This window comes from Ursus maritimus, unplaced genomic scaffold (assembly GCF_017311325.1).
Source record: "Ursus maritimus isolate PB19 unplaced genomic scaffold, ASM1731132v1 scaffold_2, whole genome shotgun sequence".
Taxonomy (NCBI): Eukaryota; Metazoa; Chordata; class Mammalia; order Carnivora; family Ursidae; genus Ursus; species Ursus maritimus.
Genome location: NW_024424452.1, coordinates 87,736,557 through 87,752,924, shown reverse-complemented (window position 1 = coordinate 87,752,924; position 16,368 = coordinate 87,736,557). Strand labels below are relative to the sequence as shown.

General features: G+C 48.7%; 1 protein-coding gene across 1 annotated transcript in view; it reads left to right on the top strand.

Annotated features, from left to right (window-relative positions):
* Positions 1-16,368, top strand: part of LOC103672437 (voltage-dependent R-type calcium channel subunit alpha-1E) — an 80,183-nt gene that overhangs the window by 44,817 nt on the left and 18,998 nt on the right. The window contains exons 21-28 of the mRNA XM_040634502.1: positions 1,225-1,316; positions 1,899-2,064; positions 6,388-6,515; positions 11,657-11,753; positions 13,835-13,940; positions 14,786-14,893; positions 15,459-15,559; positions 15,850-15,956. Of these exons, the coding sequence (XP_040490436.1) occupies positions 1,225-1,316; positions 1,899-2,064; positions 6,388-6,515; positions 11,657-11,753; positions 13,835-13,940; positions 14,786-14,893; positions 15,459-15,559; positions 15,850-15,956 (905 nt within the window). The remainder of the gene's footprint in view (positions 1-1,224; positions 1,317-1,898; positions 2,065-6,387; positions 6,516-11,656; positions 11,754-13,834; positions 13,941-14,785; positions 14,894-15,458; positions 15,560-15,849; positions 15,957-16,368) is intronic.

Genomic DNA, 16,368 nt, shown 5'->3' with positions numbered 1-16,368 from the left:
CTTATCTTCCTCCTTCCCTTCTTCCCCGGTGCTGCCTTGCTTGCCACTTCCATTCTCCCTGGGAGACAAGTAGTATTTGGGTTTTGAAAAAGTGTTGAGAACAAATTCCCAAAGCAGGTGTCAGTGGGAGTTATTTGAGCAAAATAGCTGGGGGCAGAGATTGTTCCTCAATTGCACATTCTCAAAACTGTTCAGGGGGGAAAATGTGTTCCATTTAGAGTATATTAGATAAACTGAAGCATGTCATATTGTATAGGCTGGAAATTGTCTCAAATGGCTGGAAAGTGACCTGTAGGCCTTTGGTTGTACCAACATTGACTTGTGAGACTAGATCCTGACACCTGAAACGTGGTTGGGGGGCAGGAAGTGCAGGTGGAAGGGTGCCCTTCTCATCTGAAGAGACTTAGGGTCTTAAAGTTCAACATTATTCACGTTCTATGGAGAAATATCTCTGAGTTTTCCCTCTTTTTTCACATGAATTTGCATGGTGACCCCATCCTGAGCTCAACAACCAATAGCAGATGAGTAAACTCATTCCATTGTCAGATCTACCCAAATTCATTTTCTTTCTCCTTTTCTAAGTATCCGGTTGTGCTGACTTTCTTCATCCTCTTGGCCAGACTTGGCTTTGTGTGCCTTTGTTCTCGTGGACTAGAGTCCACAAGACTTTCTCAGTTTGACTCTCTGGATAGGAACATATCCAAGGAAGATCGTGGTGCCCCTCTCTGACCCAAACTGCCTGCAAATTCCAGGACAGTGGGATCAGCCCAAGCCATAAATCACATCTTCTGCAAATACACATGCTCCCATCATTACTACCTGAGACAGGAAGAGAGGGGTAGTTCCTTTCCTGTCTTCTGTGATGGGGTACGTCTTTGACAGACTGCTTGAGTACCATAGTGACAGGTACCGTGGAAATAAAAAGACCAAATTAGGAATGGGAGGAACTACCTACAGGCAGAGTGACTTCTAAAAGATCTTGCCTTCTATGGTCCTGGGTCCCCTTTGCTGCCCTGGAAAATGTAATTACTTCTTCACAGCAGCCCGGGAACATGGGATCCACCAGGCCGTCTGGGTTTGAGTTCTCTGCGTCAGGATTAGGCCATTGGGAAGGGCCATGCATATGCATCTGCCAACCCGAGTAGAGGCAGGTGCATCTAACATTCATGTGCAGGACATCACGCAGCTCAGTAATGCTCTTTGGTTTTTGTTTTTCTTTTCAAGGTATTTGGAAACATAAAATTAGATGAGGAGAGTCACATCAACCGGCACAACAACTTCCGGAGTTTCTTTGGGTCCCTCATGTTACTCTTCAGGTATCTGAATGCATAACTGTTGTAGCTGGAGCTCACTTGTCGAGGGAGACAGAGTTAGTCTGCCTTTTCCTCCTGTTTGTCTCTTTATTCTGCTGGCTCTGCTCCTATTAAGATATACAGTAGAGTGGAGGCAGGGGTGGGGAAGGGCAATAGCTCTGAAAAGCTGCTTCGATGACAAGAGGAAGTTTCCTCAACGTCTTTGACTCAGTAGGTAATTTGTAAGCTGCAAGCTTAGAACATGTGTGCCGGGACTCTGAGTGGGGAAGGTGAGCACACTTTCCTCCAGATCAAATTCCACTTAAGGTCTGAAACCCTGAATGCCAGGTTCATGTGGGGTCTTAGACAGTCCCACCACTATCTCTGTCACTGCCAGCGGACACTCCTGAAAAGACAGAGAAGCAGTGGGTGAGGTGGCAAAGCCCAAGTGAGACCTCCTTGGCATGTTCCATCTCTGGTTGGAAAGCACTAGAGGGAGGAAACCAGCAGAGAAGAGAAAGGGGTGGGTGAGTTGCGAAGGAGGGCCAAGGAAAGGATGAGACATGCAGACCTGCTACTACTAACCAAAATGTCTCTGGGGCTCAGGAGTGCCACAGGTGAGGCCTGGCAGGAGATAATGCTGTCGTGCCTTGGGGAGAAAGGCTGCGAACCCGACACCACCGCGCCTTCAGGGCAGAACGAGAATGAGCGCTGTGGCACAGACCTGGCCTACGTTTACTTTGTCTCCTTCATCTTCTTCTGCTCTTTCTTGGTGAGCAAACCGGGCATTCTTGGCTCAAGATGCGGCCTGCCCTGCCCTACCCTACCCCACCCCACCCACCCCACCCACCCCACTCCACCCTCCAACCAACTCTTAAAGGCCAGGATGCATAGCAGACTCCCGGGTGAGTGACTTCCCCTGGCTGCCACCGAACAGTTTTTGTTGCCTCTAGGGAAGGATTGCTATGAGAAGGAATGACCAGTGGAGTGGAATTTAGGGAATAGAGTATTGAGTTTCATGTTGAATCTGTTGTGGCCCAGAGTACATCTTTCTTCTCTGTACCTCAGGTATTTTATCCTACAGGTAGGACTAAGAATATCTTATCTCTCTTTTGGAGCCTTTCAAATTGTTGGGAAAAGGCACCTCGGAAATATAAAGTGATGGGATTACTAAGAGTAGAGTGGTGACAAGATACAGTGTCACAGATGCAGTCTCTTGACTTATGTCATTATATTTGACGACAGTTGGCCAGCTTGAGAGACGTGAAAGGAAATGATTGCTTTGAGCATTAGTAAATATTGAGGGACGTATGTGGAGCACGCCCACTTATAAAATGGTGAGAAGCCCTCGGTGCCTTCTTAATCTGTTCTTTGGGAGAATGCATGAATCAGCACCCTGGCCTCTAAAAATCTCTACCCTGCACAATCCTAGATGAGGTCCTAGCAGATCTATTCAAGGGTTGGTCTGGTGTTTCTGGCCACCCTGACATCCCTCAGCGTGGCTTCATTGCTCATGTCACTCGCTGTACAAAAATCTAAAACTTGGGGCACCTGGGTGGCTCGGTTGAGCATCTGCCTTTGGTTCAGGTCATGGTCCTGGGGTCCTGGGATCGAGCCCCGAGTCGGGATCCCTACTCAGCGTGGATCCTGCTTCTCCTTCTGTCTACCTCTCTGCCTATTTGTGCTCTCTCTGTCAAATAAATAAATAAAAATCTAAAAAAAAAAATCAAAAACTAAAGCATGCCACCGAGAAGTGGTTAACTTCACAGCCGTGCATCAGCAAATGAATCAGGTCGTGTCCAGGCATTTCTACCTCTCTAAAGTGATCACGAGGGATTTGCCATGTGTTCAGCTCTCCGGTGGAGAGAAGCTCTCTGGTGTGGCTTGCAGGCAGACTTTTGAGGGTGGCCAGCAGGTTAACCTAGCAGGGAGTGAGCCAGCTGGAGACTTGGGTAGCCTATGTTGTGGTCTTGGCTTTGCTGCTCTTCTAGCATGGACAAACACCTTCCCTTTTGTAGCTTCTGTAAATGGGAGGAAAAATGACTTGATAATAGGGTATTATTTGCATGGTGAGCGGGTACATGTGTTTTAATATACTCCCTTCTTGTGGGTGTGAAAGGTTTTTCAATGAAAAAAAAAAAAACACAAAACAGCATCTTAGAGGCACGGGGGTGAAGCTGTGAGTGGGTGACAGTCTCTCTGTCAACCAGAGGCAAAGGGAGGAAGGCCCACAGGGGTGCTGGTGCTTGTTGATGGGGCTGTTGTAGGGTGCTACGGAGGAGCACAGAGAAGGGCGTGTGGACAGCTCAGTTTTATCCTCCATGGTGTAAGTGTTTAATAATAAATATTTAAAAAGAATCCAAAGCTATAACTGGAAAATTCATTAGAGACTATAAAGGTACTTCTAGAATTTTGGGATGGAGGGTGCTGCATAAGTCACATGCGTGTTATTTTTAAAGAGGCTATATTCAGTGTGAGCTGATCTGCTTTCGAATCTCAGCCCTATGGGAGACTGACTTTGTGACCTTGGGCAAGTCACACGGCTTCTTCGCTCAAACCAACCACTCCAGAAAGATTTACTGATACGCTGTGATGTGCCAGGCTGTGCGCTTGGAGCTGAGAATACGAGTGTGTCTAGGAAGCACTCATGTCCTCGAGGGGCCGGTGGTAATTAAGTCTGCCTCACGAGGTTAGAGCAGCATTAAAACAGATAAAAGTTTTGAGTGTGCACAGCGCACTATGAAAGACTATTCAAATGTAAAGCAAAGATTTTGTTAACATGAATAGTAAGTACCTTGAAAGGAGTGTAAAACGCACGTGTGAATGTGTGGAAACCCCTTTATAACCCAGGCAGTGGTGGAGTGTATCCACTTTGGCTCCAGTGTCAGTGACAGAAAGAGAGGCTGGCCCATGCTGGGGTTAGGTTCAGTGGCATAAAACAGAACTCCCCAAATATCAGCAGCTTAGCCAGGAGGGAGGTTTATTCTCCTCCCATACCAGTGAGGTCTGGAGGAAGGCGGTACAGGTTTGTGATGGTTAGCGCCCCAGACACCACCTCCAGGGGCCAGACCTCCAGGCCTCCACGTGTATCCTAGGCGGCGGGAAGGAGGAAGGCAGGCAGGAACGAGATGGTTGTCAGGATGCAGGCAATAGTTTCTCAGTAAAGACACTCTGAGAAGACTCCAGCCATGTCCTGTCTCCAGACTTTCTCCTTATCTTTTTTTTTAAAGAGATTTTTATTTGAGAGAGAGAGCAGGAGAGTGGGGTGAGGGGCAGAGGGAGAAGCAGACTCCCTGCTGATCAGGCAGCCCAAGGGCGGGCTCAATCCCAGGACCCTGGGATCATGACCTGAGCCAAAGGCAGACACTTAACCTACTGAGCCACCCAGGCGCCTGACTTTCTCCTTATCTCATTTGCCATCTGTATACCTGGCATCTCCATCTACCTGGGAACCAACAGAGAGCCTACTCTCTAACCCCATCTTCAGGCAGGACTCTTTCATTCGTAAGTGGCAGAAGGCCCAGCTCCATCTGGCCGAAGCAGAAAGGGATTTCACAGGCACATATAAATGAAGAGTCCTGGGGCAGGAGAGGGATAAGCAGGTTTTTCTCTCTCTCTCTGTGTATCTCTTCCTCCAGGCTCCTCCATGAGAGTTCTTTCCTCAAACACCCCAAACTGTGGCTCCAAGATGGTTGTAGCAGAAGTTCTAGACCCCAATCCTTACACGTTCAAGACTGACAGGGAAGAACAAGTCTATTGCCCAGAAGGTCCAATACCATTTTATTGGCCATGATGGGATCACCAATCACTATGGCCCAGGGGAATGGGATTCAATGGCTGAGGCCCAGGTCATAGGTGATGCCCCACTGAGCCATGTTAACTGGGAATAGGCAGGGGGTGGGGTCCCCAGGAGACCAGACATACAGTAAATTAGCGTTAGGCAGGCAAGAAGCAACACTAGAGTGCTATTCACTGTGCCCAGGTTCTGTCAATTCCATGTCCTTTGATTCTTAACTCTGTCCACTGCTGTCCTGCCACTGGCTTGGTCCAGGAGCACCGCAAAACTCTCCCCACAGGTCTCCTGTGCACCCACTGCACTGCTGCCCAGGGTTCTTTCTGGAAGAACCATACCTCGGTCTCTCTTTTGGTTGATTCTGTTGCCTCTTCATAATTTAGACCAGAAATGGGCTAACTGTAGCCCAAGGGCCAAATCTGGTTTGCCACCTCTTTTTGTATGGCCCCTGAGCTACCAATGGGTTTTATATTCTTAAATGGTTACAGAAAAAAAATCAAAAGTTGGATAATATTTCATGAACTGGAAATTATGTGAAATTCACATCCATACTCCTTTCTGATCCCAGTGTAACCTGAGTACACTTCTCTCTTGGCTCCTAAAAAGATTTATAGCATTTATATGTTCCTGATACATCACGGTCTCTGCTAAATACTAAGGAAGTCTTTAAGAATATTCAAGTAGTAACATCTAGTGAAGGCTTGCTGTGTTTTAAGCAATGTGCGAGGCATAGGAATGAATCTCTGGACAGCAGCTTTCTTATTTCCCATCCTTACACTTGGATCTCTACAACACAGTGGGTGCACAAGAAATGTTGAACAAATAAGTGAGAGAAGAGGGTTTTGGAAGCCACTGAGGGGCATGAACAGCTTCCAGGTCATCACATAGTAAGCTATGCAGTGAGCTCTAAGACACCTCACCAGTTCTCTTGTTGGCTCCTTTTGTGGAGCAAGGGGTGGGGACGGGGGAGGCTGAAAGGGAGGGTCGGTGTTAGGCCTTGACTTTGAGAATGTTGTCGCTGTTGCTGCTCCCTCTGCTGCAAATCAATTAAATTCATTGAACAGATAAAGTGACTTTCTGTGGAGTTCTTTGCAAATATAAAGTGGCATTGAAGAGCGAAATAATAAAGCTCCCACAATGAAATGTGTGGAAGTTATAATGAAAAGATACTGCATTCAGCAAGATCAGCAGTGCTCTAGTTAGGAACTTCAGCCTCACAAACTTTTGAATTCTTGATTTGCCTAGAAACCCGCTTTCCTGTGTTAGGTTCCCCTAACCCCTCTTCTCCCCCTTGCCCTCCAGATGCTCAACCTGTTCGTGGCCGTCATCATGGACAACTTTGAGTACCTGACTCGGGACTCCTCCATCTTAGGGCCTCACCACTTGGACGAGTTTGTCCGCGTCTGGGCGGAATATGACAGAGCTGCATGGTGCGTAGGCCTCTCGGCCATCCCAGTGGGGCCCGTATCCAGGGCCTCTGCATTCCCAAGGAAGGGGTTGGAAGCGGATGCCTGCCTGTTACAGAAGGAGAGGAGATTCCTCTCCATCGTGGCCTGTGGGAGAGCCCAGGCCCTCAGATTGGCTCTGCTATCAGGCCAGTCATCAAAAACATAGCTTCTTTATCTTCATTTCCCCTCTCATTCCTTCTGTGACAGGCTTTCCTTTTCTTTGCCAATCTCATCACACAGTCTGTACCTCAGAGTGGTTGGTTTTAGTTGCCAGAGGAGCTTCCCGTAATCTTATTCTTTTTTTCCCCTGCCAGTGGTTAGTGGACTCCTTTGAGTCACCAGAGTGAGGAGAGGGGTGGGTTGACAAGGGTTTTCTGGGCCAGTTGAACATCTGGCCATCATGGTCAGTGCCAACAGCATTTTGTCTCTCTCATCCCTCTCGAAAGATACTGTTTGAGATAACTCTAAAATTATGTTAAAAACCAAGCAAGTCGTTCTTCCAACTGATCCCTTAAACACTTGAGGATTTTTATTGCATAGAATTGGATTACGTGGCAAGAATTTGCGTGAATAACCTCCCCAGATTTCTTTCACTGTCCAGTATTTCTCAAGTGATGTGCCTTCTGGGCTTTCGAGCAGGGGTTGGCAAACTACAGCCTTGGGGCTAAACATGGTCCACTGCCCGTTTTTGTAAATAAAGCTTTATTAGAACACAGCCACACCCACTCATTCATGTATGGTCTATGGCAGCTTTCACACTATAAGGCAGAGTTGTATAGTTGTGACAAAGACAGTGTGACCCTCAAAGTCAAAAATATTACCTGACCCTTTAACAGGAGAAAATTTGTTGATCCCTGCTTTAGAGCACAAAGGCAGCATTTTGGCCCCTCATGGTTGAGGACAGGGTGACCGTTCTGGGAGCACTGTCTCCACAGGAACTTTTCTGTCCCATGTCATTTCAGCTTTAGGATTTTATCTCACCAATCTACCTATTCTGGTCCCCCTCTAAAAACACTACAAGAAATGCCATCCTTCACAGAAATGGCCCACGTTGCTTCCACCTGGAGCCCCTTCATAATCTGAGATTTTTCCTAAAATCTACCCTCCTGTGAACTTGGGTCAACTGTTGGAAGAGTGAATCAGAATTCTTCTTCCCTTCAGTAATCATTAATGACTTAGGGCATGAAGTTCTCCAGATCCATTCCTGTTACAATGGCTGAGCAATGGCGCTTACTTTCTGGGTCTACTTTCTGGTAGATAGGCTGCTAAGAAAGCCACGGGAGCTGTGTTAGAGGGAATGTAGGCAGGGCCTGCATCTAATTGGCCCTATGGCCTTGGACAAGTCACTTAATCACACTAAGCTTCCTCATCTGTAAAATGGTGATAACGATGCCCTGCTTACCTTGAAGGGTGGCTGTGTGGATTATATTAGCTCATGTGTATAATTGTTGTTACAACTGACAATAACCATATAGGAAAGCAACCAAAAATTATGGAACATAGGTTTGTAAAGCATGGATGGCCATGAGATGGGGAGCCTGAGAAGGGATGTCTTCACTCCCCTGAGAGAGAACTGCTAGCAGAGGAGTTCATTGCTCACCTAGCCTCACTCAGGTGTCCTTGGCTCTCAGAAATCCCAGCTTCCTGTGCTTTCGTGTTATCTTGGGACCCAAAATCCTTGTGCATTAAACATGCTCCTCCCCACTCATTCCAGCTGCTGGGAAGAAAGAATTCCATGAGAACTTAAAAAAAAAAAAAAAAAATCATAAGACTTAGATCTAAGAGCTATGAGAGAGCAAAAATAGAAAGGAGAACCCCTTCTGCTTCGAAATTCACAGCATAACAGGCTGGTTAGAGTTTCATTGGCCTTCTCTTTGAGATGTGGGGCGAAGAACTAACAGGGATAACGTGAGCCAACATCTTCAAAAAGCAGACTGATAGAGGATGCAGAGAATACCAGCTTATAGGCTGTACGAACCGACCCACATCCAAATCTCAGGAGACAAACAGCAAATGGTTAACTGAACTTGCTCTCAAGAATCAAGAGACTTGAAGTACCGACAAGCTACTATTTAGAAAAAGAGGAGGAATTAACACCAACATCAAGAGAAGACTAGAAAGAGTAAAGCTAGGACAAAGCCTCCCATGGCTGCTGGCAAGGACCGGTTGCTCAGAGGTGGACATGCAGGTTCATAATTTCAGGTAGAAACCATGGTCCGTCCCAGGATGTTGCTTCCTTGTTCTGGTCTCTGACAGAGCAGATGCTTCAGCCGCTGAAGATGAACCCATTGTTGATTCTGTCCCTCCCGCAGAAAGCCAGGACTCCCTAGCAGGCCCTTGATAGAAGGCTGGTAAGAGAGGTCACATTGTTTCTGGAATTCTAGCTGGGTCTGACCAGACTGCCTGTGGGTTTGGCTGGCTGGAGCAAAGCTGGAGGGAGAATGGCCACGGCGCCCTCCCAGGCTGCTCTCTGAGCACAGATCCGGGCAGGCTCCCACTGAGGAGAGCACAGCCTGCCCAAGTTGAACTCGGGAACAGTCTGCCACCACGAAAAGCAAAGCCCTTTGCAAGTTCCCTTGTGCAAACGGTACTCCTTGCTAATTAGCCTAATGGGAAATTTGTCTCTCTCCATCTGCAGAGAGATGCTGTCTTCCCACTGCCCCTGACAGGCAGGTCTAAGTGGCTGACTGCAGCCAGGGTCTGTGAAAAGCACACAGTTGGGCAGTCCACTTCACGGCAGCCTGGCACCTGCTCTTGACAGCTGTCAGAGGCCTTTGTCAACTATCAAGCTGTGTTCTTCGAGGCCTGGCTCGAGCCACCATCCATTTTCTGCATCTGGCCGAGCATGGGCCAGATAGGCATCTAGGGGGGCTCTTGGCCATTCGGTAGTCCCTTTGGGCACTGGATGGGCTCTGATTTCCTTAGAAAATCGGAGGCAGTGCAGTTCAGCGAGGCGATGGTTCTCTGATGCTTACTGTTCTCAGTCTGTCCTGGTCTGGCTTTGCCAGGTTCCAGGGGGGAAAAAAGCTGCTCTTCCTCTTCTAGCCATCAATGTCATGGCTAAACTGTCATGTCTTTCCCACCCTTTCCTGAGTGTCCTCTATTAACCCACCTGTGCTTCCTTTACAGCGGCAGGATCCCGTATAAGGATATGTACAAATTAGTGCGGGTGATCTCGCCGCCTCTGGGCCTGGGAGAGAACTGCCCCTACAGGGTGGCTTGCAAGGTTTGCCTCCCAGTCCCCAGCCGTGACCGGCGGTGGGGTGCAACCTCGAACCCTCCTCTCCGTTCTGCCCCACCACCACTGCGCCACATGAGGGAACCTTCATGTTGCTTTCCTTTGAGTTTAAAGAGGTCCAAACCCTCCCAGAACCAGCAGCTGTTACATAAGGAAGAAGGGCACACTGGGGGGGAAAGGCAGAAAAAAAGGACTCCATACAGAAGGCCAATTTGACCTCTCTCACTTTTCAACGCATGCAGACACTCGGTCACACGTGTATGCACACACAACCGCACATACACACTCTCACACACTCTGTCTCTCTCCCCACTCCACCTTAATCTGTAGATTTCACCAGAGGGACCTCTCCGTCCTCCAGAGAATGCAGACGTGTTCACTGGTTTCCCTTCACTAGAGAACAGAGAGCCTCCTTTTGGTAAAAATAGTGTCATCCTCCCATGTGTAAAGTAGCAAAGTGTGATTCTAGTCAACCCTACCTCTGCGCATTCTCCATCTCCTGGATAGATTGGCCAGAAGGGATTGTAAAAGCTCGAGGGTAGAAAGGAAGGGAGACACCATAAAGAATCAGAGCAAAGGGGCAGAGTGGTAAGAGAGGGTAGCCTCGGCGTGTGGAAGAACGCAGGAGCTTAGGGGGTCTGGGAAGGGCTTCGTAGGTGGCAGAGGGCTCCAGAGCAGGGTCCTTGCCTCAGGGTCCTCCCTATGTTGCTGAGGGGACCAAGTGGCCTGTCCTAACTGCCGCATCACTGCTTGTTTGTGAGACCAAGGATGTTGGTCAGGGGCACATGGGACCCCCTCTGCAGCTCTGCCAGCCCCGGGGAACTCGAACAGGAGTGGCTCTACCAATCCGCCATCCAAGGCCAAGCCCGCTAGATAAGGAAGCCTGTCCTGGTGCTGCAGGAGGGAAGGGTGGACTCTCTGGGCATAGCTCGGTCCGGCAGCTGGCCGAGGACGTAGGCCCAGGAAGATGCCAGCGTGGGCAACGGGAAGGAGCCGGCTTGGGGGTGGCGACACAATGACTTCCGTATCCAGGAGGCCAAACAGCTGCCTCTGCTGACACTCTTTAAACCGCACCCCAGTGAAACCTGCAGCCGCATGTGGGGAGAGCCGGGAGGGCAGCATGGCATGCGAGATGCTCTTCCTCCTCCTGGTTTGGTTTCTCCTATCCGCCAGCATGCCATCGCCCCGGGGCATGCTGGGAGTAAAGAGCACACTTCTCCACAGAGCCAGGTGGAAGCAACGGGCCGTCGCGGAAAAGCAGCCCACCACTTGCAGTGCAAGTTGCCGCCTCCTGCCACACACACACCACAGAGGGGGATACACGACGTTCTGCCTGTGGGTTGAGAGAAGGAGAAAGGCCCGACTTCCAGGTCGGGGCCCCATGCCCGCTGGGGCCGGAAATCCTAACCCGTGGCTGGAGCGCCGTCTATCCGTTTTATACCGCTCACACACAGCCCTGGGAATTGCAAACAAGCTTGTGTTGAATGGGGGATGGATAGAGTGAAGAGCCAAGTAGGGTCATAATCGTCCAGGAGGAGAAAATGAGTCCCCACGACTGCGCACTAGAGTCAGAGGGACCAAAAGGTTGCCACCAATGTTCCCGGGTCTGTGTGGGGCGTGATATAAATCCGCACCAGGATGGAGTCACACGTACGATTTGCCTTGATTAACAGGTTTCCTATTCTTTTTCTGTTTGTCCATTTTGTTTTGTTTCTCTTCTCCTGTTTTCTGTATTATTTTGTTTGTTTTGTTTTGGCTCTCTGGGAATGCCTGTTCTCCTCTCCTCCCGGTCTGCATCCTTCTCCCCACTTCCTGTTCCTTACCCTGCCACCCTCCCTGCCCTGCCCACCCACCTCGTCCCCACTTACCACCCCTCCATGAGCAGTGGCCGCATCCATTACACTGAGATGTATGAAATGCTGACTCTCATGTCACCACCGCTAGGCCTCGGCAAGAGATGTCCCTCCAAAGTGGCATATAAGGTAGACCACCCCTTCCTTTGTTCTGGGCTAGAGACCGACAGGAAATGGGACCCAGCTGTGGGGAGGCCAGAACATGGGGAGGAAGCTGGGCTGGGGAGGTGGAGGAGGGAACCAAGGGGGAAAGCAATAATGAGATCGAAGGGCAAGGAAGGTTCCTGGAAATACTGAGTTCTAGAACAATACAAAGCATGGTTGGAAAGACTTCACCCTGGGGCATTTTACGTGTGATTCTGCATTTCTACAAGCGTGTGGCTTCTTGTGAGCAGATTACCAGAAAGGAGATGTTAAGGAGCGTGTTTCCTCAGAGGAGGCAGAGTGGTGGCCGGCAGGATAGCATATATGGGCAAGAAGGAAGCCTACAGCAAAACTGCTATCAGAGCCTATATATTAAAAAAAAAAAAAAAAAACTTCAGTTAGATAAGCTAAGGAAATAAATGCAGAAATTTGTTTAAACATGGTTCAAGAAATTTTTGGGAGAGAGGAAAATCCTTAACAAATTTCTTCTTGACATAGGAAGGAACTGTGGCATGGTTCCTTCTAGGTATCAGAAAAAAAGAACATGACCTCTATGATACATGAGGAAGGATCCAGCCCCCCTTCCCTCATCAGCCCAGCTGCCGGGCTCTCTTGTCAGTACAAGGGAAAAGGTGACAATGGGCGCAAGTTACCCTCAGCATTACATTTGCATTCTTGGCTTGACTGATGATGGGGGCTGGCCCTGGAGTTACGGGTGGATTTCCCATGGCTTGCTCAGAGCAGCGTTGTATATTGGAAGTCTACCTGCCATCAGGGTACTCAGAGCTTTGGGGCCTGATTTTCTTCTCCACCCATTAGTAATAGTTACCGTATGGCGTTTAGACTGACGCAGCACTCTGGAGCTCTTTCATCTAGGAATGCACCCCAGCAATGTTGCCACTTGTCTAGAAGCTTAAGGAAGTGGGAGAGAGATGGCACTCAGATACAAGATACAAACAAGAAACTGACTTTACACTCTAAGACACCACGTCTGTGGAATCACATTAGGCAAGATGTTCCAATGGAGCATTAGAGATCCTGCCTTGGGAAGAGACACGTCCCTCCCTGCTAGGCTGGTGGTTCTGCCAGAGGACCTTCTGCTGCTTCTACCTCCAAGTTATACGGCTCCAGAGAGCATCTCCTTGGAACAGGACCCTTTAGGGTCCAGGACATGGCTCTTCATGTGCAGCTTCTGGGCTGGCATCCTTTTTGCTCATGATGGCCACATCCAAAAGGACCAGGTGGTGGGATGTGGCATTGAGTTCTTTGAATTTCCGGGATGAAGCTTGATGGGAGAGGGGGTATGGGGCCTGGAGGAAAAGTTAAAGGATTCCAAAAGCAAGATACTCTCTGGAAAGTGGATTTGGCCATTTCAGTTTGATCCCTTCCTTTGGGTGAAGGGAACAAGGCCTGCCCACTCTGCTCCTGCCTTGGTCACCCTTCTCTCATTCTCTCTTCTTTGCGCTCCCCAGCCTTCTTCCCCTAGACCCTGTTTGCACTCTCCCTCTTTTCCATCCTGCTCCACTTCATCCTTTGGATAAGTTGGACTTATGCATGTTTAATCATGTGCTGGCAAATTTCACCTTTTAAAGACTCAAAAAGGGGGCATCAGGATGCATCTTTCAAGTCAGATAAGCAAAGCAAAATCTCCCCCATCTCTATCTTTCCATGTGAGTTTTGGGGGTATCCAGGGGACAAGGGGAAACAGAGCAGCCTTGAATCAGGGAATGGAGTCACCTCCCAGAGCTGACTCTTTTCTCTGAGCCACTTCTTTTAGAAATCACTTTCCATCCCTATTAAAGACATTCTTAGGACCATGGAGGAGTCCTGCAGAATGACTAGTCCCCCTTCTTTTGGAATTCGGCAACATTCCCTAGGAAAAAACAAACTACATAGCGAATGAGCCTTAAGTGAGAAGCAGGGAGAGGAGATGGGACCTGGGACAGGGAATCCTTGCCCTTCTTTTTTGTCTCTGCATTTGACCCCTATAATTTTCTTCTTTTCTCACCAAGGTTTCTTTCGATATTTTTTTTCCTCCTGCTGTTTCTTTTCTCTCTTTCGTACAGAGGTTGGTCCTGATGAATATGCCAGTAGCCGAGGACATGACCGTCCACTTCACCTCCACACTTATGGCTCTGATCCGGACAGCTCTGGACATCAAAATCGCCAAAGGTGAGCTGGGGAGGGAAAACAGGGTTCTGGAACAACTCACACAAGCTGGCATAGGATGGAGGTGTTCGAACTTCATCCATCTTACAGCGCCAGGATGTGGAAATCAGCTATACAGGGTCCTAGTTTCACCTCTGACTCAATAACTATCATGTTTGCCATTTCTTCCTGGAAAAATGAATGGTTTGATCATCTCTAAGGCTCCTTTCGGCTTTACCAGCATGTGATCTTCAGTGTCTGGCATATAATAGGCATTCTAGAAATCTTTGAGTTTTGATTGCTGTCCTTTTCTTCATATGTGGTATCTCTAATGCCCTGGAAGGTTCGTGGCAGGGCCTATCGGGGCAGTACTTTGCTCCTCTCCACTTCTGATTCAGTAATTTAGGGGAAAAAAGGTTTACTACTTCCAGATGGACCTCCAGCCTTCCTGCTCTTGCCTGATCCAAATCATTTTTAAAATCAGGTCACTCAGACTATGGAGTCAGAGTTGCCGGAAGAATTGATGTACGTCTCATGAGGCAAGGGAGGCTCCTTATGGCTCTTCTCATTCTTCCCTCTGATATATTAGGCACCTGGGAGGTGTTTCAAATGAATGAGGAAGCTGCTCTTGGTCTTGGGGCTTCAGATCTCTGTGGCAGGATATCCCTGAGTCACTAAAAATGGGAACCAAATTGTGTTCTGCTTCCTCAGCAGAAAGACCTGATATTACAAGATCCACTGTCACTAAGTGCCAAGACTTCCTCTGAGAATATGAGGTGCCATGCTGATTCAGCTCCCACCCCCACCTCCTCACTCAGTCCTGGGTATTTGTGTGTCTGTTCTATTTATTAAAATTTATCTTCTTCTAGGTGGTGCAGACAGGCAGCAGCTAGACTCGGAGCTGCAAAAGGAGACCCTGGCCATTTGGCCCCACCTGTCCCAGAAGATGCTAGATCTGCTTGTGCCCATGCCCAAAGGTGTGGGGTCTCCTCCTGGGTAGCCTTGTCCTGTAGGCTCAGCATGCCACAGTCAAGTCTTTTGGGGGAACAGGAAGTGATCGAGGAGATAAGGAAAGGTTGCTCTTTTATCCTTAGGAAACCCAGATGCCCCACTTTTTCATCCCTTTTGCAGGCATTGAAAACATTTTTTCAAGATAGGTCACTGTAGTTGTGGGTGCAACTTCTTGGGGGCATAGCTCTCTCCAAGTACGTATAGTGTTCAGCAAACCTCCATGCAGTTGGGAATAAGCGTGCTGTGTCTTAGAGATGGAACTCTAGACCAGTGGAGATGATGCTTACTCATATGTGGTTTATCATCCTTACCCTCACCGGGTGGCTGTGCAACCTTCCCGAAGACAGATCTGGAACCTCGTCACTGTGTATCCCCAGGGTCCGGCATACACAGAGATCTCCATAAATGTTGACTAGATGGGTAGCTGAGGGAGCAAGCTTGCTTCAGAGAGTGGGGAAACTTGTGAGGTATCCTCACTGTCTGCCACCTGTCTTCTCCCTGTTCCCTTCCACGCCATCTTTGTGGTTCTAGCCTCTGACCTGACTGTGGGCAAAATCTATGCAGCAATGATGATCATGGACTACTATAAACAGAGTAAGGTGAAGAAGCAGAGGCAGCAGCTGGAGGAACAGGTGAGGGTCACTGACAGCAGGGAAGGTGGGTGGGCCACAAGGAGTCATGGGAGGGCCCCTCTAGGACCAAGCCTGCGCCTCCCTGGGGTACAGTGCTCTGCAGGTGCTCAGAAGCACAGGCTGGGGTCCAGGGTCCAGGAACTTTCTGGTGTTGGGGATTAGAAACCCAGGGGATCAGAGGATCAGGCATGATCCTGTCTTACCCAAGTAAATGGTATTTCCCACTCCCTCGGGGGTAGACCCCATAGTCACATGAGTTCCTTTTTCCTCCCTCCCACTTTTTAACACAGAAAAATGCACCCATGTTCCAGCGCATGGAGCCCTCATCTCTGCCTCAGGAGATCATTGCTAATGCCAAAGCCCTGCCCTATCTCCAGCAGGACCCTGTTTCAGGCCTGTGAGTATAACGAGGACTCCACAGCCATCCTGCTTGCATCTGGTCACCGGCGCCATTGCGCAGGCCCAGAAATGCCCAGAAAATAATAGTCTGAGCCAAGTGATCCTCTCTCTGAGCTTGAGAAGACAACATTTTTTATTTTAAAATGGTTTTTCAGCAAGGGTAATGGCGTGTTCTGTCCTGGGGCCAGCTCGAGAGAGAGCACTGTGAATGGACAAAGGAAGAAGGACATACGTTAGTGTCTTCGCTCTACAAATAAGAAACTGGGGACGAAATAAGTTGCCCAAAGCCATGTGGCTAGTAGGAAGCTGAACTGGAATTTGTTATTCCTAACTCCAGAGTATTCCCAATACACTGTTATCTGTAATGAACAAGAACTTTTGATCAGGCTATATATATATATATATATATA